This window comes from Aythya ferina (genome assembly GCF_964211825.1).
Source record: "Aythya ferina genome assembly, chromosome: 1".
Classification (NCBI taxonomy): domain Eukaryota; kingdom Metazoa; phylum Chordata; class Aves; order Anseriformes; family Anatidae; genus Aythya; species Aythya ferina.
Window position 1 is genome coordinate 25165069 of NC_140296.1, and position 25329 is coordinate 25190397.

Sequence of the window (25329 nt, forward strand, 5' to 3'; positions counted from 1 at the left end):
TACAAACACAGGCAGATGTATCAAAAATGTAAAGGATGTGCACGTTACTATTTAATGGCATTAGTATGAATAAGCTCATAAAACACTGAATATATTCTGTGTGTATGTATATCTAATACACATGTTCATCTTCAGGCAAAAAATACAAATGCATATGATGTATACTATGCGGAGGATGCCATTGAAACTTCAGTAAAGCTTGGCCAAAATTTTGGTCAAGTTTGGTTTCAGAAGCTCCCACACATTATGACCTGGAATGTCAAGACTGCAGTTGCAGTGTGACAGAAGGCAGCAAGAAACTCTGTTGAGTCTCTACCCAATTAAGTCACTCTGCCCATAGGAGAAGCAGGCTGCAAGCTGCGTGTGGCTTTGGCATGTAATAGCAACATGTTAATGCTCAGCTAAACCTGAAGTGGCTAGACTAACATCAACCACGAAGGTGGCACATCTCAGCAAGCTGTGTGTCATCATAGCTCTCTTTGGTGTCTTCAAAGAAGAGAAGCTCAGGTTGCCATATGGGTTTTCTGTTACAGTTCTGAAATTTTCACTCATTGTAAAGTGCTGCTGTCCTTCTGCTACAACCTCTGTATTGCCCCAATCCATGTGAAGATTCTGCTGCCAAGTAAAATGTCATGAAACCATAATTCAAAGTGTAGAATCTATATTGGAGTTAGGTCCAACAATCTTCTGGCGGAATGTGGAAGTGTGCATACAGTTAGATCTCCTAGGGATGTTAAATAACAATGTGACTCACAAGGAGAATCAATGGAGAAATTGTACAGAGTTATCAGTCTATGTTTATATTAATTGTTTGAACTATCTAAAGATTGACTCTCTCTTTTGGTGGCATGTCCTAAACACACACAGTCTTGTGGGCACATATTTAAGTGTTTCAGCTGTGTATTTCAGATGCTTACTGCTATGACAGAAACTCCAGCTGCTGTGCTGTTCGGTTTAGGGCCTGTGTTGAAATGCTTCTTTATCTTCCCAGCTACTGATAGCTGATGTTCATTCTCTGGAAGACCATCATCCTGCAGAGAAACAAAACAAAACAAAACTTCAGAGAGAAAAGGCAAAAAAAAGGCTTTGTCAAGTGATTCTGATAGCACCTGTCAATACAGTGAAGTTTAAAAAAAAAGTTTGTAATGAAATATGGGTCAGTCATTGTCTTGGTATTTATAGGATGAACACTGAATTACATAATGAATGAGCCTCTCTCTTCTTCTTTACGCAACATTTTTCTCTCAAACTTTAGGTTACGTTAATTAAATAATTTTAATATATTTTATTATTATTTCTACCAGGTCTTAACAACCATTGCCTGGTTATTTTTAGGCACACTAATATTTCAAAGCATAAGCTAGGACCAATTTATTCTTCTGTTTACTCATCAAATACATTTGAAGATAATGAGTTCAAACGTAGAAAGAAGCCAAGAGATTACAGAAACCCAAAGCTTCTGGTGTGGTAGAGTGCAGAAAAGATTTCCAAATGCTGTATGAAACACCAAGTTCAGAATTGCTGTATTTTGACTAAATTATATATTTTGATACAAGAAGAAAGGAAGATTTTATGTATCAATGTGAGTAGAAGTCTTTCAATTTTGAGGGAGCTTGATACAAGCACGCACTGGGTATTTGTCAAAATCTAACCTGAGGCAAGGCACTTTATACCTTGTGCCCCTGGCCTCCCCAAGCCAGTCACACCATAGGTATTTATGGGAATTACTCTACATTATTAAATTTTTGAACTCCTTCTGGTTGCTACCTTATGTTTACCAGTCATAAAGGTGACAAGCCCTGGGATTGTGGGGTTGGGCGAGTGCCCCAGCTCCAGCTTAGTGAGCCCCAAGGAGAGGAAATCCAGGCAAGATGGGAGCTGAGACATGCCCTGGCCCAGGCCTGCTATGTGGGTGAACACAGGCCCTCATAAACACCACAATACATCACAAATAAAAAAACATTCGCAGGTCAGTTTGGGGCATCTGGTACGCAGAGGTATGTGCTGCCTGGGCAGGACAGCAGAGGCGGCCTGGAGTCAGCTGTGGGTGGCCTTTTCTTCTTTGCCAAAAACCACGTGTTCTCAGCTTGAGCAAACCTGAGGTAGAAGTTACACACGGCTACACGGCCAAGTACAGGCAGACACATGTTCTCCTGTCATGTGCACCCAGCCAGCCAGCTGTGCGAGGGCTCTGGCCCTGAAGCTGTGCAGCTTCTGGAGATGCCCCATCCTGGCTGACACCCCCTGCTCCTGGCAGCAGGAGTGTCTATCTGCACCGAAGCACGCAGCCAGCCTCCATGCAGAAGCTGAACCCCATCAAAAAGAATGGAGTTTGCAGTTTTGCACAAGTCAGCAGGTTGAATTCAAGACCAAAACAAGACAGGAGCTTCTAAGAAACTGCAAAAAAACGTCTTTGTGCCTGATTCAGTGCGCAAGAGGGAACCAGCAGGAGTGTCCGTGCAAAAAGCACCACTTCCCTGCTAGCAGAATAAGCAGGATTTCAGACAACGACATGCAGAATATACAGAATATGCAAGATATCACGTGCCTGGTCATCCAGGGGCCTGATATGCATCCATCTATTACTGCTTTGTATGTGTAGCTATCAACAATTGAGAAAGATCCTGAAAGTCCACTTAAGCAAAATTCTAGCAGAAAACAGGGAAACGAGATAAGAGCAGAATATAGACATTTCAGACTAAGATCAGAATATAGAGAGATTTCAGACTAAGATCAGAATATAGAGAGATTTCAGACATTTTTTCTTCTGGCTTTACAGCGACTCTGAGTGCACACAAAGAGTTACACGGTTGTTGCAGTAAATCATGATCCCTGTGAGCATATGGGAACTTTAGGGAGGTTGGTCTGGGTTTGTTATTTATTTAGTTTGGGGAGTTTGTGTTTAGAGATCCCTCACTCACCCCTTAACAAAACATCTCAGCTGGCAAAATATGGTCAAGTGCACACAGCTGCAGAACACAAAACAAAACAATGTGACCCAGTAGCTGATTATTGTCTAGCACTGGGGAGTCTTGGCTCGGTGGTATATGACCCCTAAAAATAAGCTGCTTTCCGCTGACCTTGCCTTTCCCAGAAGAAAGTCTATAAAGTGAGCTCTTCTTCACTGAAGGAAAAAAGAAATCATTCTCTTGGCTTTCTTGACAATGAAAGCCTGCCAAAGTTTCATGTTGTCTTGTCAAAAGGCTAAGTTACAGAGAGGACAATAGTTACCAAGACTGTGGTAATATTTTACTGGTGAAGCACCACACCCTCTGTTCCAGTGGCAATCTGCCAGAGATGTGTACTTGGGGCTCCAGCATTCAGATGAAACATTTTTCAGCTCAGTTTAGGATGTAGCATAGCTATGTATGGGCATCACTCTTTCATTTTGACATTTTCAAACTACTGTCAGTGCTACCTGATGTTTACTTTTTTAAAATGTATTTTATTTTTTTTTTTAATTCCAAAGTGCTTTGTGAACAAGCTAATATATGTTTTTGCTGGCTCCTGGAATCACTTCAACCAACAATAAAATAGATAGATATTAAGGGTGAGAGATGACAGCTACACACAAGGCAGGAAGTTAAAAATAAAAAATAAAAAAAACAAAAATCACCGCACCAGATTCAGCAGAATCGGCAGGGTTAAGTTGTATAACTGGAGAAAAGGCTAAATATTCCTGACAAGAATTTCATCGGGTTACTGTGATGGGAAGGATGCAAGCCCTCAAAGAGGTTAAAATTGTCTTCCCCCTATGTTACCCTCTACGAATATGAACTACTTCTTGCAGTGGGTTACAGCCACAGAATTTCATCTTAGCTGTAGCAGTCTGGACAAGATCTTTTAAAGATGATTTGTGATTTTTGGTGCTCAATTCTGGGAACTTCAAAGGGTTATGATTTCCTGAGAATGCTGACTGCTGATGCTCTGAAAGAAGTGCTCTCCTGAGCATGTTTCAGAAGCTGTGAAGACAAAATTCTTTGACAATTTCAAAAGCCTGGTCCAGAATTTAAGTTTTCATGTGGCCACTGTTAAGTGCCTGGGATCTTCCAATTATTATTATTTTTTCATCAGGCTCCACGAAATCCCTTTCATGTTCTATTTGCAAGAATTCATGTAAATAAATAAATAAATGCGGCAGAGGATCTTGGCATCATTTGAGTAATTAAAAAATACTGTTTTCATATCTGCAGTGTTCTATATGGCAGAAGACATAAAAAAAGGGGTGTTAAAAAGAATGAACAAAGTTCAGGATTCCCAGACTCCTGCTGCCCTGAAGCACTCAGATTCACTTCACAAGCCAGTCACAAGAGTTTTACTTCCCAGGTCTGAATGCATCAAATGAAGAGGTTATTATATAAATACCAGCAGAAAATGAGAGCAAATAAAAGTGCCGGAAAAGCTTTTTGGCTGTTTCCTTTAGGGATTACAAGGAGATTTTTCTCTGGGCAGTGTCCTAGGGTGTGACCAAAAGTACAGCAGCTGCTGAATACGAAATGTCATTTTAAATTAAGTTTCTTACAAATGTTAAGTTTATTACTATTTACTTCTTGGTTATTCATTTCTTTTTCACACAGATCTCCAAGGCAGACAAGGTTAAGGAGAATAAAGGCTACAGTTTCCCTAATTCTTTTGAAGCTGGTGTGTCATCTTCCTCCTCCAGCAACAGCACACCACATTTTATATTGATTATTTTAACAGAGAAGGATTTACAGAATGCAATCAGTCCCTTTCAGCATTCACTGCTCAGTGATGTAAAAAAAAAAAAAAAAAAAAAAAAAAAGAAAATACTTAGTACTCAGACAATTGAGTAGATTTGTCCCGTAACTTGCCACTAGTATACTGCAGGTTATATAAAGTTCCCAACGTTTAAAATGCCAGACCTCAAGCTTCCAGCCCTTCTTAAAATTCTTTGGGTTTTCACAGAATTTGAGCAGGTAAAAGAAGGAACTGGGGTCCCAATAGGGGAAGTATAAACTGATGGATTTGTTTCCAGGTCTAAGTGTACTGCATGTGAGAGACAAATCCAAATAAACTAAATGGAGGGGGCAAAGGACTGCTGCTGAATTGCATTTAGAATTCAAGATCTCCATCTGTGGCAGTGGCAAGTAGCCAACATCTTTTCAGGTTTTGTTTTTTGAATTGAAAACAGCTGGGATATTATTGACATAGGAACTGCTTTACTGGTCTGACTCTGACCATAACAAGTTTTGCAGTTTCCAAGAGGATTCCAGCTATTTTTATAGCAAAAACTGAAACTGAAATGAGGGTTGGCTCCTATTGAAACTGTCAAAGTACATTCCAGGAATCTCAGCAATTTACCAAGTAATCACATAGTAAGCAGCTATAAAGTGGAATGGTTATTTACAATCTACAAAATGGTTTTATACAGTGTAAGCAGTTAGAATACTTCTATCAAAGGTTTGATCAAAGAGAGAAAATGTTTCTTAAAATTGTCAAAGAAAACACATGCCTGCTTTTCAATCCAGCTGCCCTATCCAATGTTTTAGCTTCAAGTTTACCATTATATGAATAGTTCCAAAACTGAAATACAGAAAGGAAAAATAAAGCCCGGAATTTGATGCCATGGAGAGCAATTTAAGCAGGTTGGCTGGGGAAGTGGAGAGTGAAAACTCCAGGTGCCATTTGTCTTCTGCAAAGGAGAATATTTTATGAAAATTGCAGAAAATTGCCCAGGACACACGTATCTCAGAACATTTTGTAAACAGGGACAAGCATATTAATTCTTTGTTCTGAAATTGGGAATGAGGTACAGGGAGGCTGTACTCACAACTAGTCAAGCTGGGGATGAGAGTACTGGAATGAGAGGTTGGATGTGACAGCAGTCTGTCATTCTGCCTCTGCACACAAGGAGCCTTTCATTGCTAGGTTATCTGTCATGTGTGCCTCAGACCCACTCAAGGGAAGTATCCTTTTTCATACTTAAGCACCTGTTTCATCTCAGCCATGTTCTTATTTCTCCTGAAGAGAACTAGGAATTTAGTGCAATCTAGTTAATTTTGTGGCTAACAGTAAGCATTTCCATGTGTGAATCCCTGAAATAGGAGCGACCTTTGGAATGCGCCCAAGCGCTTTCCTGAACTGGTCCCAGCGCTAGCCCTTCTTCTTCCAGAAAAAATATCTGCAGGATACATATGAGAATTCAAAAGGGGTTTTGATCTGTGTTACAAACTATCGGTAGCATATTGCTGAAGACAAAACACTGACTCGTCTCAGTTCTTAAGAGCAGCAATTGTATGGAAAAGAAGAAATTACAGAACTCTCATGGAGTATTTGCTTCAGTTATTGGTGGACAGAGCTGCTGCAGGTTTTGATTGCAAAAAGTTATAATCAGCATAAAACTACAAGAAGTGCAGCAGAGCTGGACCAAAGCTGAATTAAACTCAGTACCCAGTTTCCAACAGTGCATCAGTCACAGTTCATGAGATAGTATGTTTAAGGAACGAAGGCAAGAAGAAATTGAACTTTCCTTGGTACATCGTCCAATTTCTGCCAATCAAGTATTTAAGAACCTTGTGATCCAAAAGTTTTATCCAGACCACAGTATTTAACAGGCGCCAATGGGATCACCCTCCAAAAATGTATCAAGCTCCCTTTTGAATCTACTCATACTTGGCCTCCACAGCACCTGCTGGCAAAGGGATCCATATCGTAATTCACTGCACAGAAACCTAGGAATTTGCAAGGGTGCTTCAGTAACCAAAGAATTGGCTACTGGAGCTCAGCAATGCTGGAAGACTTCAGACGTCTACTCCTTTCCCTGTTCCCCTTTGCAGGAAGTATTAGCAAGAGCAGGGAGCACCCGGTCACCTTGCCTGCATACCACAGCCTCAAATTGCCGCACCTCTTCTTAATGCATCTTGCTAAAAGACCTTCCTAAGACACACTGTGGAGTAATTGAAGCACAATTAAATAAATAAATAAAAAGTGTCTGGGGGGAGCAGACAGCTCCAATGTATATTTCACAAAGGAGAAGATTAGCAGCCACATGCTTATGTTGCATAAACAAATGGTGTTTCAATAGCCTCAGCAGAAGTATGCAGACTGACACAGTGGGTGACCTGGCCTCTCCACTTCTTCTTAGCAGTCTCCTCCATCTCCTCCTCACCAACATGCCAGAAATCCCCACCCTCCCTTTTCCCATGGAGATAAAGAGACACTTCAGTTACCAAAAGTCATTATAAATTGTGACAGAACACTTTGTCCAAGGACAGTACCTGGCATCAAGGAAAATTATTATTTCAGCTGCTTGAATGTCATCTTAAAAATGAAAAGGTTTTCATCACACACTGTCCTGGATCCTTGTACTCTCTGTACACAGCAAAAGCACTCCGCATAATACCATTTACAGTAAAAATAATTTTAAAATAAGGTTTAGGCAGTAAGGTAGCCTCCAGGACTAAAGCATATACTTTGTAAACACTTCAGTGATCATCACTATTCCAGGCAATATCAAAGTCACTTCCAAAGAAAAAAATACTAGCTTTTGAGGTTATTGTATCTTTGAATTTTTCGAGCAGTGTTCCAGTGAGAAAAATTGTTTGGATACAGCAGCTCAGGGAATCTGTTAACTGAGGGACAAAACAGCATTCTAGTGAGAATTGCACATTCCAACTTGTAACAAGGAAAATGAAATACTGTTTCTTCCTCCTTTATTTTTCTCTGCTGATTGTAGTTGTATTTTTTTCTCCATCTTCCTTTCTGAATTTGAATCTAGAATTTCTCCAGTTTTTCTTTTTGTCATTCAAATATTTTAAGAAATACTAAATATGAAATAATTGACAAATACTAAGTAGTGTCCTTGTCTCGACATTAATCAGAGACAAATCTCTTTATTCTCTGACAGATGTATCCATATTCTATCTCACTGATTACCACTTCTATGGCAAATGTCCAGTCGCTTACAGATAAGCCAAGATGCATAAATAGCTATTTCATGGTAACTCAGATTAAATGGATATGGCTGCACATAAATATATGTATATTTCAATGTCAGCAGTTAAGTATGATGCTAAAGGTTTCCCCATTTCATGCTGGATCAAGTAGGCTTAACACCACAGACTGTATTTCAATAGTTTTTAATCATGACTGTCAGATTTTTGAATCCATCTGATTTTAGGAGAGCAAAATGTGCCATTGAACTCAGAAGCTGATTGTTAGAGGTATAAATTTGTCAAGTGTGGTTGAGATATGTTGAGAACTTGGCACAAATTATTTCAGAGAAAATGAAACTGAGCATGCATAAAATAGTAAATACTCCAATGTATGCACAATATGCTAAAACAGCATGTAACCCAGTTTATTTCCAGTTAAATCTGTGGCATTTTTTAGAACATGATGGCTCCAAAAGGGCATAGAAAGGATGTGACAGAAAAGAGCTCAAAGATGCCAAATTAGAAGCAGCATCTACAAGCCTGAGAATACTTACGTTAACCCATGGATGTTCAAGAACTTGCAAGGCTGAGAACCGCAGATCTACATCTACTTGAAGCATCATTGTGATAAGTTCCTGAGAAATGGAACACTGGGTCAAACTTAAATGTTTTGAAGAACAAATTAACAGATTTAATTTACTAAATTGCTTTTTAGCTGATTACAGAAGAGTGCTCAAAGACAGAATGAACTACCAGCTGCAGCAATATATTAAGATTATTAAAAAAAAAAAAAAGAGAGAACTATGAACTGATCTTCAAGCTGAACTTTTATATCATTATCTAACAGTACCTTGAAAAGCTAGAGGACAGTTCTGAGTTACAGTTCTGTTGCCACTGTTTAAGAGAAAAGCACTTGATATAATGTACGAAACAGATAAAATTCACATAAAATTAGGTTAGCTTCTCATTAAGAAAAAGCCAGTTTCTCTGTAAGGAAAAAGCCAGCAAATCTAGAATTTTACTTTAAGCTCTTGTTTAAATGACATAGAAGATATTTAATAAACCACTTTTAAACAGTTTTTTCATGCTTTGATTTCCTGTGCAATTACCTTGTTTTCAACTATCATGTCAATAAATACATCTCTAATTCCATCAGTGAGTAGAATGCACAGAAAATGGGACTGCAGTTTGATGGCAAATAAAGGGATATCACCAAAGACCAAAGTTAATAATTATTACTGACAAGGAGAGGCTAAATGAGCAGTCCAATGCTTCAAAACAAAATTTGGAAGAAGAGGTTTTACAGGAAAGGACCTGCAGAGTTCTCATTACTGATGGTTCTGGAAATGGTCCTGAGCAACCTGCTCTAGGTGGCTCTGCTTGAGCAGAGGGGTTGGACCAGATGACCTCAAACAGTCCCATCCAACCTAAACCATTCAGTGATTCTGTGATCAGATATGCAATAAAGCCTGCTACAAAATAATGATGTAGATTAGAAGACTTCCAACTGTAAGACCGCATCTTATTTGTTAACCTCATTAGATAACAAACTAAAACACCAGTCCTAATCATCATCCACACATCTGCAAAAGCAGGATGTTATCAACGCCAAAGAATGGAGATTCAGAACTTAGAACAGTACTCTCATCACTCTCATCCACTTCCAAACTTGTCTTCAGCCACCCATATGAGAAAGATGACAGGGAATCAGAGGGAGCCCAGCAGATACCTGCCAGGATGTTAAGAGAGCTGGGCTTTTTTAACCTGGGGAAGAAGAAGCTGAAGGGCCCCTACCAGCAGCTTTCCACTATTTATAGTGGAATGGCCTGAAGCTGCAACAATGGTCAGTTCAGGATGGATATCAGGAAAAAGTTCTTCACTAAGAGGTGAAGAACTGGGAAGAGGTGAAGGGGCACTGGGACAGGCTCCCCAGGGAAGTGGTCCCAGCACTGAGCCTGCTGCAGTTCATGAAGCATTTGGACAATGCTCTCAGACACAGGGTCTCTTTCAACTCCGATATTCTGTGATTCTGTGATTCTATAAATGTTTTGTGATTAAACACACACTGAAAGAAATAGGAAGACAGTTTTGTCTGGGTTTGCCTTACAGACTGTGGAAGTAAATTGGCAGAACTCTTATATATCAGGGAAATTAATCACTTAACTACATGTTAACCTGTCTATGTGTTTGTTTTTTTGACATAAACATACATACCATCTGTCTCTCTATATGTATGTATATGACTATAGTGAATGTCAGATTCCTAGAAAGTCTGTGAGGGAAGCTGTTGTTTCAGCACAGTAATAAGAGTTAAAAAACATCAGCATCTGTATCTGAAAAGTGCTGTATCTGCTTTAGCACATCCCAACCTCCAACCCCTCCCTGTCATGTGCCAAGAGGCTACAACCCATGAACTGGTGGGCAAAAGAGGTCCGTATTTCATACCACACTGACACCAATGAGGAATTACAGGCAATGACAGGCCTAGTTCTTTGACAGAAAGAAACAACAAATGTATCATCTAATGAGATTAATAAAGGAAAACAGCTTCCCTGTAACATTATTATATTATATTCAAAGGCTCCAGGTTGGAACCTGGTCCCCATTGTGAACACATAAAAAGCATGGTCTCAGGGAGTTTTCAAGCTAAGAAGGATAGATCAAGCAGAGATACGCAACGTTTTTCTTGGTCAGTAAAGGCTGCTGGGTGTCTCTGTTGTATGAGACATCACATAGAGATGAGGTCCATTTCAGAACTGCTTGGAATCTAACAGACAGTGATCAAAAAACAGTTTACTTGATAACCCATGGGAATTTACAGGTGCAGCAGGGATGTATGGGACATGTCAAATACAGCTCTGTGAAAGGGTAACAGCCATTATCTCAGGCACTGAGAATATTATTGGAGAAGTGTCATCGACTATACAAACTCACCTTCGCAGAGTCAGAAACGTTGTCCCAGTACGGAGATGGAAAATCCACCTGTCCCATCAAAATCTGATCAAAAAGCACTTCCTGGTCATCTCCACTTCTGTAAAGTAAAAACCAACCAAAAAAAAAAAAAAAAAAGACAACAAAACCCACAGAGACATTATTTCCTGAGCTGGTTTTAAAAAGCTTCTTGAAATTGCTTTTAATTGGAGTATGCATTTGGAAACTGTTTATTCTCCTCAAGCATGCAACCACAGGTGTGAATGCTGAGATCATAACACGATGTGCATTTCATATCTTCTTTCTGAGGTAACCTGCTTGTCTTTAGGACTGTCAAACACTTTTCAATTGCTTTGAGGGGGAGAAAAGATCTGACATACCATTATTAAGTGGCTTAAACTTTATTTACTTTTTACCAACCACAAAATACGTTGTATTTGGTCCATGAAAGAAGATGTTTATTTTACTGTGTATTTTAAACATCAGGCAAAGGCACCCAGAACCCATAATGGAGGATCTTGTTTTGTAATGCAATGAAGTTTAAACTAAAATAAACAAACATGAGACAGAGACTTTACAGTAAAATCACAGACATTTACGGGATTTGTGTAAATTACTATCCAAATCACAGGAAAAAACAAACCCTATAAGCAGAGAACCTTTTCCAGTTGTGCTTAATGCAAAAGCAGCACAAGAACCAATTAACAAAACAAGGATGGTTGAATAGACCAGTCCATACCCACGGAATGGAGGAAAACCACAGAGCAGAATGTAAGTAATCACGCCCGCTGCCCAGATGTCCACCTTCAAGCCATATCTAGAAGTGAGAGAGATATGATTAGAGAAATCTGATTTCTAGGAACTACAGTACAGGAACAGGGGAAACATCTTCAGAATTATTAAAAACTTATGTATTCCAATTTAAACTTTCTCTATGTCCTATCTACCTACCTATTCTAATTCTGCTTTCATATCTTTTTTTAGATTTACATCTTAAAACTGTATCAGATCAGAATGTATGAATGTCCAAAGACATTCAAGCTGTATTGCTGAGCTAGAAAGTGACCTTCACCAACAGAAAGCCTGCAAAACTGACCACAGTTTGCTTAAACTGGCAGATATTTATTTCATGGAACAAATCAGAAGAAAAGGATGGTGTTTGATAATGAAATAAAACTAAGTAAATGGTACTTGGCAGTCTCTGGGGTCAGTGTAAGAATTAGGTTTATTGTATATGCAAATGGATAGTTAGTAACTTAGTGAAAAAGTGAGAATTTTGAGGCTAACTGACAGAGCAACCTGCTCTAACTCCAAATTCAGCACTGCTTTGAGCTGGTCTGGGTATGATAGCCTCCAGAGGTCCCTTCCAACTAAAGTTTTCTGTGCCATGATTCTATGTCATACCCAAGCAAAAGCAGCATAAAAATCCTAACTAGAAGAACTTGTATCTGGCACAACAGCAAGAACATATTCCACTGTGAATCTATCAATGAATCATCACTAGAAGTGATTTACCCAGTTTCAGCAATGATTTCTGGAGCTACGTATGTTGGGGTCCCACAAACAGTGTAGAGAGGTCCATCCACAATGGTTGCTAGGCCAAAGTCTCCTAACTTCAGAGACTTGCTTCCATCTTGGTGTTCATAAACCTAAATCAAGAATAAAATTCAAAGGCTTAGAACAGTTCTACCAAGGGAACTACTGTATCATTTACTAACTGCCTGAAATGTTCCTTCTAATTTACAGTCTTCTTTCTCTTTGCATACAACTTACTTCCCTGCATGCTTTGAAAATTTAGACAAATAGGACAACTTCCCTTGAAGAAACTTGGAGTATTTGGGAAGACTTACTTTGCTACCTGGCCAACAAGGGATGCATTTCTTCTTGCTAGAAGCTAAAGCCCAAAAGCAAAGGTCTGACCTTCCAGCAGTGATGTTCCTAGGTTAACTCCCCAATGACAGCCAGTTCACAGTGCAAGGTTTTTGAGTTTTTAAGTTTTACTTCTGCAGAACTTAGTTCCACAGAACTTCCACAGCTTGCACAGGGATTTCACATTCTTAGAAAACACAGCGGTGACTGCACTGATAGCAACAATAGATGCTTCTCTGTGTACTGAGGCGCAAGATACAAATGTAGCTGGACTACTTCACCTAGAAACAGTCCTCTCCTTGGATGATTGTTATACACCAGTCTCTTAGTGGAAAGTTCCCATCACCTTCAATGTACATAGTCTAGGCTGTTAACGAGTACACTTGAAATTCCTCTCTTAAAAGATGGTCTTTACAGCAGCGTGTTTTTTGTTTTTGTTTTTTACGTGTGAAGGGAGATAAAGATATAGTCACAATCCCACAAAGAAATACACAATTTTAAAAGCTGGCTCACTGCAAAAGAAGAATCCCAATCTAAATTAAACATTACACTATGTATCTTTCTTTAATCCAGGTACTAGTTTGGGTTCTTGCTTCCCATTTTGAATGTTTATGAAATTTAATGCTGTTTACCATAACAACACTTTGAAAATGGAAACAGTCAACAGAAGGGCTTCTTAAAGTATATATGTATATATATGTATCACATTATTGTTTTGCAACCCAAATCAAAGCTCCATGCAGTCTGGCTCACCAATAGTGATATCATGTAAACAATTAGCAGCAATGCCTGGCAAAAATCACCCCTAATACCCATTTTGAACAGCTATTACAACACCAGAAATCAGACTTATCTACAACTTCTTGCAAAGTCCTGGATTTTTTTTTTTTTTTTAAATGTCATGCTTTCTACAATGGACCCTTGAACAGTTCACTTGGTTCAGAAATTAAACCCTGAAGTCTTTCTTGCTATAGATCTGCTCATAATAGTTAGTTATATTATACCAAAACCAAACCAAAACAAAAACCCAACAAACTCAAAAGCCAGCACCCAAGCTTGTCCTTTTTTAATGCTAGTCACATCTAGAGAGGAACCCCCTCTCTATCCTGAATTCCCACTTCCAGGTGATACACTCACAAGCAGACATTCAGATTACACAAAATTCTTCTCCCTTCCTTATGTTATTTCTAATAATACAACTGGATTTTAAGAGGACCAACAATTTGATATGGATTCACATATCTCTGCTGCTAAGCCACAAGAAAGATAGGTTTATAGAATACCACTGGAAAAAAAGCAATTATGGTTTTATTAAAAACACAGATTGTTAAATACATCTGGTTCCTGAAACTGAAGAAAGTGCTCTCTGAAATGGCAGTAATAAATCTAATTTCAACAACAGTTTTAATTAAAGGCTAGAGACTACAACTTTAAATATTCACTTGCTGAAAAATGTAAAGTGTTCATTTAGACATCAAGAGCTGAATCCAGTCTAATTAGCATTTTATTCTATTTCATGCAGTTATCTTTTATAAAGTCTTCTCTGAGTTGTGTTGACCTAGTGATTATTTATAAATTTCCTCCATTAACAGACCACACCTTTTATGACTGATATATGCTAAAAAAATTTTATGATATTTAAAATTAAATTAAAATTTAAAAATTTAGTGATATATGCTAAAAAAATTTTACTGAAAAGACTTGTTTGGCAATATTTACTGATGCAAAAGGTTTGGTAGTTGTGCATTTTCTTGATTTTTGCCCCATCTGTTTCCAGGGATTACTTTCCTTGGAAAACTACTTTAGTTAACTTGTAAAATTGAACAAAGTAACTTTTCCTCACCCTGTTATAACTCCATATAAAAAGGAGCCCAATGTGAAGCTGTGGTATATTACTTGCCAGTCAAGGAATGTGAAAGATAATTTAATGCTCGTGTTATTCAGAACAAATGCTATGTATGTTCTACTGCATTTAAATACGGAAGGGCAATTAAAGAAACGGGGATTAGTGCAAATTACCCACTATGTAGTGCTTTCACTGTTTTAACTAAGCAGTAAAACTGTGTAATTGTACAACACTAATTGAATGCAGCCACACATAATTGTGTGCCACCATATGTATCCTATTACTATAAAGACTGTCAGTATTTTCTAAGCTGCTCTTGTGATCACTGCAGATGGCAACAGTCAGAGAAGTTGTTCTCTAGGGTTTATTATATGGCTATAAAGACATCCCATGACTTGACAAAATAAACGTGCTAAATAGCAGCAATTATGAAAAACGTTCCAATTAAAACATGGAATACCCTCTCTAGAGAACAAAAAATGTGCATGTTGATAACAAAAACACAGAGATTCAGCATACCCTAAAGTCTAAGCCATTTGACTGTTAGGTAGGCTTATAAGTGCTTTATAAAAGCCAAGAAAATAACCTTAATTGCAATCTGATGATATAAGGAACTATCAAAGTAGAAGGTACCTAGGAGGTACCTAAGGCCATGAACAGTTAATAGGGTCAGAACCTATATAAGATTGGTTCAAAAGCTCTCTTCTAAGACAGTGTTCACTTATTTCAAAGATCTGATAAATCTTAGAGAATTAATATAATTTGTTAGTCAAACGCTGGCTTTTGAGGATTACGTTGCTGCACACTCACAGCTCAGTATCAATAGCAATGTATGACCTCTATATACATATGACACTGGAAAAATCACTCAGAAACAATTTGTCTGCAATGCAAAAGGAAATCTGGTAGCGGGTATCACCAGAGATGGCTGGGCAGGCAGATTGAATCCTCTTCCAGTTGCCCCCACCTCCTGACAACTTTCCTCTCTTCCCCCAAAAGCTTCATCCTACTGATGCCAGGCATTCAGACACATCTCAAGTCAAAAGCTGGCCAAGTCTTTGCCCAGACCAAGACACTACTGTACATCCCAAATCAAAGTGAATCCTGACATGTGATTGCTGTTACTTCTGCATGCCACTACTTCTGAACAGCAACGGCTGCTAAAGAAATATCAATCATTGTTTCTAATTAAACTTCTGCCCAACATGTTTTAAGCAGTTTCTGGAAGATTAGTCCAGGCTACTTCATCACCCAGAATTATTAAGGCATCTACCACTAGACAAAACTCAATGGTAAAACTACTGTTCCCTGGAAGTTTGGCAAGATAACTGCAGTCAACTTTCCCATAAAACCTCTTCAGTGTCAAGCAGTACTAAATACATGAGAGAACTGATATTCTACATATCTTGAACGCTGTTTTATGGTTGCAGAATGTACGGAAGATTGGGGCATCTTCATACTGGAACATGTCAGCAAACTGGGAAAACTCAGAGAACAGTGAAATAACAATCAGAATAAATCAATTTATCAAAAGAAATGAAATTAAGTCAGTTGGGAGAACACAACTGCTGCATTTAAGAGCACAAAATCCCCAGAAGAAGGACTAATTGTCAGGGTGTTTTTTTTTCACTGTCTTCAGTGGATAGCATTCATATACATTCAATCATGAAAAGGAAAATTTAGGATGTTTGTTTAGGAAAGTGTCTTAATAAAAAGTTCTGTAGGACTATCTGTGAGGCCCAGCAGGGAGAGAAGGACTCAGAAGTCTCTTGCTGGTTCTGCTCTGACATGCTACATGATTTGGATGCAACATTTATAGAATTTTTGTAAAACTAAACTGCTGCTAATTGCATAAGCAGCTGCAATATGGAGTCACCTATCGAGGACACAATACCTTTGTATTTATGAGAAATTTGAAATTACACTGTAGCTCACTAAAAGGTCACTTCTAGCGATCACTGGAACAATTCTGTCGCTGCATCTTGGTGAATAGTCTGGACATACCAGCTGATGTTACTGCCTTCTTTGTAATAACTATTAATCTTAGGAGAGCCTCACAATGCTAAGATTAAAACTAAATGACTTAAAAGACTGAAAAAACTTGGGGTGTGTCTGTAAGGAGGGAGAAGCACAGACCTTCTCTCACACACTCCCAAGTTATCAACACTGGAAGCTGAATTTTCACTTACCAGGAGATTCTCCGGCTTGATATCTCTGTGGACAATGTTCAGGCTGTGAAGATATTTGATAGCACTGGCCAGATTGTAAAGCATCCCACTGGCATCCCGCTCTGTGTATTTGTTGGTGGAAGTAATAGCATCAAACAGATCTCCTCCCTGGAGCAAAATGACCACGGCATGTAAGCAACATTACTTGTGGAATGACTGAAATAATTTAGGGAACATCAAGGAGCATGATTTACAGAGGAGAACGAGGCGGGAGGACCAGTAGTTTCCGTGCAGAAAACTACTATAATGTTTGGGCAATGTGCTTACATCCCCCATGATGGCAGCTGAACATATCACTAACTCAGTACTATTTGTCATGGCTTAGTTGGTCAGCCAGGAGGCTGGAGTCTCCTCTGCAAACCATTCCCACCTGCTGCTGCTTTTGTAATATGTCCAGCACTTGCCAACCTGCGTGTTCAGAGTCCCTGTTGCAAATTTCTGGCATGCTTACATACTTGCCTGTCATGGTTCTGCGTACCAACCCTTGCTGCTCTATTATAATTACAAACAGGCTGACATCAAATATTTGTCTAAGTCTGACCGAATACCAGAAAGATGAAGAAATTATGAATAAAACTCAAAACAGCTACCTGCCATTACTGCTAGCCTCTTTTAAAAGACTGTTTCCACATCATAAAACTTTGAATATTTAGATTTTAGAAAGCATTTTCTCTACACAACATGTGACATTTTTGGTAGTAAGATGCTCTTCTTGCACCTAATATGGGTAGGTGAATGTAGCTAATGAAACACATATGGGTAATACTGAAGCTAATGCTCTCTCATATATATATTTCAAAATCCTTCTGGAAGCCACTTTAGAACTAACATTATTATTTCACCTTAGCTACAAAAACATCTGGCACTGTGCCATTTCCAAGACATCATGCTGTCTAATTCAGTTTATAGCTACTGTCAGTGAAATTAAAGAGAGAGAAAAAAAAAGAAGAAATGAAGGAATATTAAGTGGAAATCCTTAAAGTTGAAATGATCTTCAACAGGACCAGGGGCAGCCATCACATTTGGATTGTACTGCCAGAGCTGAGCTGGCAAGTGGGAAGAAGAACATGTAAGTGTTTGGAGAAAGACTTAAAAAAAAATAAAAAGTTTAAAAGTAGAGATTAAGAAGGAAGCGATACAGAACAGAGGAAGAAACAAACACTTATTAAGGAACACTACTTACTTCTGGCCTTTGCTCAAAACCCAAGCAGTACCACAGAGGACCACCACCACCAAAAAGAATAAGGAAAGGATAATTTTGCAAAAGCAACACAAAAAAACTGTACTGCAGTCACACTGGGATAAAAAATACATCACAGAAAACTGCTGTTTTCTTTAACTGTTGGTTAAAGAAAATGTAGGTATTTTTCTGAAGACAACAGAGAAGTCCCAGCTTTGCAAACTCTCATGATTTTATCAACAGCCTTAAGTTATTTAGTGTTTTTTTTTTGTTTGTTTGTTTGTTTGTTTATTTGTTTGTTTTTAAGGCTCTACTGCAGGGTAATAAACACTGTTTTCACTCAGAGAAAGAAGGAGAGGGGAGAAACAATTTTTTTCCAGAAATCAATCATGTATATTTAGAAAATAGTAGGAAATGGCAACCACCAAAGGCTTGAACCTGAGAAAACAGACACTTCTTAAAAATAAAACAAAACAGACTCAAAAGTATTTAAAAAACGGCATTGTTGAGATGCAGCTGAAGTATGCCTGTGCAGGTTTACTCCCAATGTAGAAGCAGAACTCCAGCTTTGGAAACTGCTTGCAGCCAATCGATGTCAAATCTGGACCACATCAGAACCTCTTGCTCTGGCTGGTGACTGATCAAGATACGTCAAGGAACACAGTGTCAAGGAAAAGGAGGAAGAAAAGGCCAAGCTAAACCAGATAGAGGATTACTGAGAAAAGCCAAATATTTGGCAAAAGTACAACATCATGTACTTCATGGCATTACCTGATCCCTAAGTATTAGATATCAGCATGTGGCAAAATATGTGGGATAAATAATCTGTCTTCCCTAAGCTCCTTCCTGTGAAGCCCCTATACCAGCTGCTTTTTAACATGAGGTAGTGGATTAGACAGATCTTTGGTCTTATCTAATATACTCCAGATGCTCCAGAGAAGTGTCCATAACATCAGCAAAGGATCTGCCTCCAAACAAAGAAAACAATCTGAGCTGAGATGTGAGGGACGAGAAGGAAAGAAACTGAACTTTAAATAAAAAGAGAAGGGGAAACTTCAGCGTGAAGTCAGAAGGAAAAGAACAAATGTTTACGTGCAAGGGGAACCTGAACTCCAGAGAAGACAGAGGATGTAGAATATGTTAACAGACCACCGAGACAATTTGAAGTAGAATTATTTTCTCCAGGTAAATTGTCTACTTGGTAAAGTTTCTCATCAGGTAGTCTGGTAAGAAAAGAGAGCGTATATTCCATCTGTGAGACTCTGCAGCCAAAAGAGAGGTGATATCCTGGAAAGAGTTAATGCAGCTGACAGCTATATCAGACAGAATGGTTTTCAGACTTCCCCGTCCCTGAAGAGCACTTTACCCTGCGAGGTTCTGCTTAGCTGATTCACACAGCGGGTCCCTATCATTTATTCAGGCACAAGGGGTGAGTTCAGGATGACATTTCAGCCTTAAATCCCCTGTTTGGGAGTGAAATCAGACCAGCAACATCTGAATGCAGTTTTTATCATCTGCGCACATGAGGAAGTATACTTGGAAGTACAGTAACCAATTATTTATTTATTACCTTGTTATGTAAATGATATAATCTCTCTTTTCTTCTGCAAAAGTGAAATCATATCCTGGAGCAGTAAAAGAAACTCTGTAATAAATCTTGCCTGTTAAATTGGCCAAACTCCTGTTAGGTTTGAATAACAATTTTGTTTCGCTGTGTAAAAAGGCAACGTGCCAGAAGCCAGGTCCTTGCTTCCTTTTACAAGCACCACTTGCAATGTGTTTATATTTGTATTTATGAAGTGCTTTTTCTTACACTTTACAAAGCAATGAATGGTCTATCTGCCATGAGGTGAGGGCAGTATTTGCAGCAGCCACTTATGTCAAGCATGTTACTGCCAATTAATGCAGGGTGGTATTAACTGAAACTGTGCTCTGCAGTATCAAGCCTTTTCTCCTTGAATTTCTTTCCTGTCTGTGAGTTTGATTTAAACTCAGGTCTTCAAAAGTCAGTCAATAACAGATGGTTAATCAATTCTAACAGTGCATACTATGAAATGGTAAGAGTCAGCAATTGGTGAATTAACAATTAATGTCTTTCCAGAAATACCTTCCCTGGTGCCCACAGAGCCTAACAAGTCTTTTGTGTTTTTTTTTTTTTCTTTTTTTCTTTCCCCAATTAAATATTAAGCAATAGATGTTTGCTTCACAGAAACAAAGTTAACTTCCCAGGACCAGGATATTTCTTCCAAATTTCTTCTATTATTCAACATAAAAGTATAGAGCATAAAAACAGTGCTCTCTAGGATATCTGAACTATAAAGATGTCTACAAAGCCCTTCTATTGCATAACTAAAACCATAAATATCATACTATTTTCAGCAACCCTGAAGAGTAAAGAAGAAAGAGTGCAAGAAAACAGATTTTTCCAGAAAGTGATGAATGGTTTTCTTTATATAAATCTTTTAGGCTAGTTATTTTGCAAGAGTTTCTGGTCTCCTCCTCTCTTATTTAGCTGAGGAGGACTTTGATTAAAAATTCACTGGAGACTACAGTTTGAACATTTTTCAAGCATGAATAGCACAGCAGGTTGCACCCATAAAACCAGCTATGTGCGTAAGTCTTGGCATGTTAGACAAGGCACAGCTTTTACTTCTTAGCACACCTCATGGGGCCAAGATGAAGGATTGATCAATAGAGGCTGAAGTGGTGGCTACGCTAGATTACAATGTTGTGCAAGAGTACTTGAGGTACCTTTGAACAAGCTATCACGGGCACTGCAGAAAGCCTACAGTAGCATGTATCTCAGCAAGCTCATTTACCACATAAAAGAGTAATAATTATGATTAAAATAGTGTTAGATGGTTAATGGCATCTGATCTAAAGCTGTGCTATTTCACATTGCACTCACAAGTCCATGAGAGGGCTGTGACTATGAAGAAGGTGGGAATATTCTTCTGGGACTGGCTACAGAGTGTGAGCATTTTGCTTTTTTTCTTGGGATTTAACTTCTCCATCAGAGACTAAATGAGGATGACAAGTAGCCTGTCAGTTCCTTGCCACCACCATGTCCCTGTGTGCTTCCTCAGGGCTTGGAGGTGGTGGACACCAGGGTTAGCTAGACCATAAGCTCCACAGCACCACTCCAGCCAAGTAGGCATCTGGAAGGCTCACACCTCTAAGGGCAATGCTGCCATCTCAGGGCATAACCTGAGCTTCCCAGGGACAGCAAGGCTGTCTCAGCCTGCTGTAGGGACAAGGAGAATCTGTGGCCATCCACCCACTTGACAGCCTCCCAGCAGCACAGCAGCTTTGCAGAAAGCAGAGAAGTGCAACTGGAAACACAGCTTGTCTGGTCTGCTACCAGACAGCACAGGGGATAACAGACCAAACAAAATACTTTTAGCTGCTCTGATGGTGACTGTTTTTCACCACAGATACAGAGGATGCCTACTGAAGGTGACCACACTTTTAAGTGGAAGTGATCTTAAGTGGCTGATTTGCTCTTAAGTGTCGAGAATCCACATACAATAGGCCTGTGTTTAAATGCTGCTGCACAGCCAAGGTTTCCTTACTATAATATTTGTCCTTAAACACTTAAATCAGTGGATTTCCCAGGTATAGACCTGAGAGACTGCCTCAGGAGAACTTGCTGGTCAAGATACAGGTCTGGAGGTGGCTGCTGGAATTTCCTTTTTGCAGAAGAGCTGAGGAAGGAAGAAGAATTGCTGATTTCATAATCAATGTGAAAAACAGGTGTATTCTGTTACAATAGATATGGAGGACAAAATGTCCTCAGTTACTTTCTGTCCTCATTAGGATAATTTACTCAGAAGTATTTTACCACCTTTTATGCAGAATGACATACTTGTGTATTAGTACCAGAACTGAGAGCTAAATTCAGACTTCATACACTGTCTTGTTGACAGTATGGGGACAAGAGATGACCTGGTCTGAGTTTCGTAATCCATTTTGAATATGTAATTCCACCAGAGAACAAAATAAATGCATGAGATCTGGAAGTTACAATGAAGGAATAAATAGGGCTCCAAATATAAATACTGCATTTGCAAAGTTTGTTTTCAGAACAGAGCCATGCTTTAAATAGCAGGTTCTCCTCTTTCACTTCCCCTCTCCTCCAGCTGAAATCTAGGTTATTATCTGAAAGTGCATTAATATAAACCAGTAAAGAGACAAGTAATATTGTTTAAATTTAATATAAATTAGTAAGATGTAATTAAACTCTATTTTTTTCAAAGAATATTGAATTTTGAAAGCTGGTATTTATACCTATACAAAGTGGGGGGCCTTTCAGTTCACCTCCAGGCAGATGCCTTCTGTTTAAGAGAAAACTTTTAAAAGAGAAATCTTCTGGAGGAGCAAATAAAAATGGTCATGTCCGAAGTACTATCCATAGAGCTCTTCTGAGGGGGCTTTACAGAAAGCTAGATGAGTATTTATTTGAAAGTTATAAGGAGCATTTGAGTGCAGGTTACACATCTTTCAGTAGAGTGCTAGACAAGACCCAACCGTTTTAATTATTCTAGGATTATATGATTATTAGTAAGCTCTAGTACCAATGTGATTTCTGAATATGGTTGAAAAAGTTCTTAATAAGGAGCTTAACTCCAAAATACTCACCTTTACAAGTTCCATGACAAGGTACAACTCGGTTGGCATGTCCATCTCCTCAATCAGAAGTACAATATTGGGATGCTTGACTCGTCTTAGAATAGATACTTCATTCTGTATCATGTGTTCCTGCCACACAAAAGAAATCTTCAATGACTATAGATTGGTGGGAAAAACTTTCACTTCCATGTACATTTTCCAAATGCAGAGAGAATTGAGACCTACATGGATCATTCAGGGTTTTAAAAAAAAAGGTTATAGCTGTTGCCTCTGGCAATATAGAAGAAACAAGACTAGAAACAACATCAGTATGATAACTGAAAAAAGAACAGAGAATAGAACACCCAAAAAGAAAGGCAGGAAAAGATGTGTTTCCAACACAGAGAAAAATTTAGTATGGAAGCTTTTAAATCTTTTGTCCATTTACTAATACCATCACGTCTTCTGAGAGAATCTTTTGTTATAAAAATTTTAAAGGTAACAGAAATTCATTTTGTATAAAACTGACATCAACTTGATTAACCTGATGATACTGATTAGACTCAATGACTGGTGTTGCTATATTATTTTTTTTCTATGACATCTGGGATTATGAAAGATAGGAGACATAATACTGAAAAAAAGAATCCTCCTCAGATATTGTCTCAATTGGAGTATTAGGGTGAGGTACCATTGGGTGTATGTCTTTAGTTATTTGGTTTATGGCCCACAGTTCCTGCACAAACCTACACTCTGTACTATATGGTTTCTTCACTGTCAGTATTGGGAATATAAAAGCTGTATGCGCATTCACAGGCTGGGGGAAGAGTGGCTGGAAAGCTTCCTGGCAGAAAAGGACCTGGGGGTATTGGTCAATATCTGGCTGAGTATGAGCCAGCAGTGTGCCCAGGTGGCCAGAAGGCCAACAGCATCCTGGCTTGTATCAGGGGTAGTGTAGCCAGCAGGAGCAGGGAGGTGATTGTCCCCCTGCACTCAGCTCTGGTGAGGCCGCACCTCGAGTGCTGTGTTCAGTTTTGGGCCCCTTGCTACAAGAAGGACATCGAGGCCCTGGAGCGTGTCCAGAGCAGGGCTACGAAGCTGGTGAAGGGCCTGGAGCACAAGTCCTGTGAGGAGCGGCTGAGGGCACTAGAGTTGTTTAGTCTGGAGAAGAGGAGGCTCAGGGGAGACCTCATTGCTTTCTACAACTATCTGAAAGGAAGATGTGGGGAGCTGGGGGTCAGCTCCCCAGATAACTAGTGATAGGACTCTCACAGGTAACTAGTGATAGGATTAGAGGGAATGGCCTCAAGTTGTGCCAGGGGAGGTTCAGGTTGGACATGAGGAGACATTTCTCCTCAGAAAGTGCAGTCAGGAACTGGGACGGGTTACCCAGGGTGGTGGAGTCACTGTCCCCAGGGGTGTTCACGGAAAGGTTGGACGTGGAGCTTGGGAGCTTGGGGACATGGTTTAGTGGGTGACTTGGCAGTGCAATGTTAATGGTTGGACTAGACGATCTTAGAGGTCTTTTCCAACGTAAATGATTCTATGGTTCTAAGATAATTGCAGACAAGGGGAGCGCACATACCTACACACAACCAACCAAATGCAGAATCAACCCATGCATCTTGAAAGGCATTTTGTAATTTTTTATCCTGATACTCCAAGGGTCTCAAGGGGACAGGCAAAGACTTCAGTCAAAAAGGTTGTTAACACTTGCCAGGCAGAAGATAAATATAACAGCTTCCCAAATGGATCTTCCATAAAATGTTTCTTGAAAAAACAAAACAAAAAAAAAAAAAAACACATTTTGCTCACATTTGAATTTTTGTACTTACTTTTCCTCTGCATTTACTTTTTTTGATTATTTTCAGAGCATATTCTCTACCAGTTGACCTGAGGAAAGAAAAAAATGTACGTTCAATTACATTGAATATTTTTCTCTATTTTTCTCAGTTCAGTTTCTATTTGTCATTTGAGTACATTATTAATGATTGGTAAGAATTATGTTCTAGGCAGGAATTATGTCCAAGTACTCATTTTGTCAAGAAATGTTTAAATTTATCTGAAATTGTAAACTTGAGCCCAATTTATTAAATATGGGTGCCTGAGAAAAAAAGCATATTTTTTTTAATAAAGATATTTCAATGTTTTCAAAACAAAGTCTTTTTTTTTTTTTAATTTTATAGTGTTTTTATTTATGATTTTATACTGATTTTATTTGATCTTTTTTCCGCAGTTTTATACAAAACCCGACACAGTATTTAGAGATCCCAATCTTCTTCTTAAGAATTAAAAGTTTTGTTTTCCATAAAACAAAATACGAGCTGTGGAAAATACCTATACATCTGTACGCACAACTGCTAAGACAAAAAAGTCAGTCTTGGTCACCTTGTAATAACATTCTGCATATTCTGTAAATACATGTATATATCTAGCAGAATTAAATAAGATGTTTATGGAATAGAGTGTGAACAGTTCTGGAGACATTAAGAAATCATAGAAAATTAATTCAGTTTTAGGACACATTTCCTTTTGGGTGTTTCTTTAAATTATTTTTTGGAAACCATAAAATATTTATCAGTATTACATATATAGATATTATAGAATATTAAAATAGAAAACAAAGCCTATAGACAAGTTCACAAGATCAACTTCCATTTCTTAATCAAATTATAAAATCAAAAGAAGGCTGCAAGGATGAAACCAAGAATCTCTGGTCCCAAGTTCTAATTTTACTATTGGGTTAAATGGAGAATGAGCAATATAGGAGAA

At 38.6% G+C, this 25329-nt stretch overlaps 1 protein-coding gene across 4 annotated transcripts in view; it reads right to left on the reverse strand.

The window, feature by feature from the left end:
* DCLK1 (doublecortin like kinase 1) overlaps positions 1-25329 on the reverse strand; it is a 240959-nt gene that overhangs the window by 19385 nt on the left and 196245 nt on the right. For all 4 annotated transcript variants that reach the window (XM_084511579.1, XM_084511577.1, XM_084511578.1 and 1 more), the window contains 8 exons: positions 24393-24450; positions 22588-22707; positions 16731-16877; positions 12342-12475; positions 11566-11643; positions 10830-10926; positions 8450-8530; positions 918-1031 (listed from right to left, as the gene is read on the reverse strand). In XM_084511579.1, the coding sequence (XP_084367705.1) occupies positions 918-1031; positions 8450-8530; positions 10830-10926; positions 11566-11643; positions 12342-12475; positions 16731-16877; positions 22588-22707; positions 24393-24450 (829 nt within the window). The remainder of the gene's footprint in view (positions 1-917; positions 1032-8449; positions 8531-10829; positions 10927-11565; positions 11644-12341; positions 12476-16730; positions 16878-22587; positions 22708-24392; positions 24451-25329) is intronic.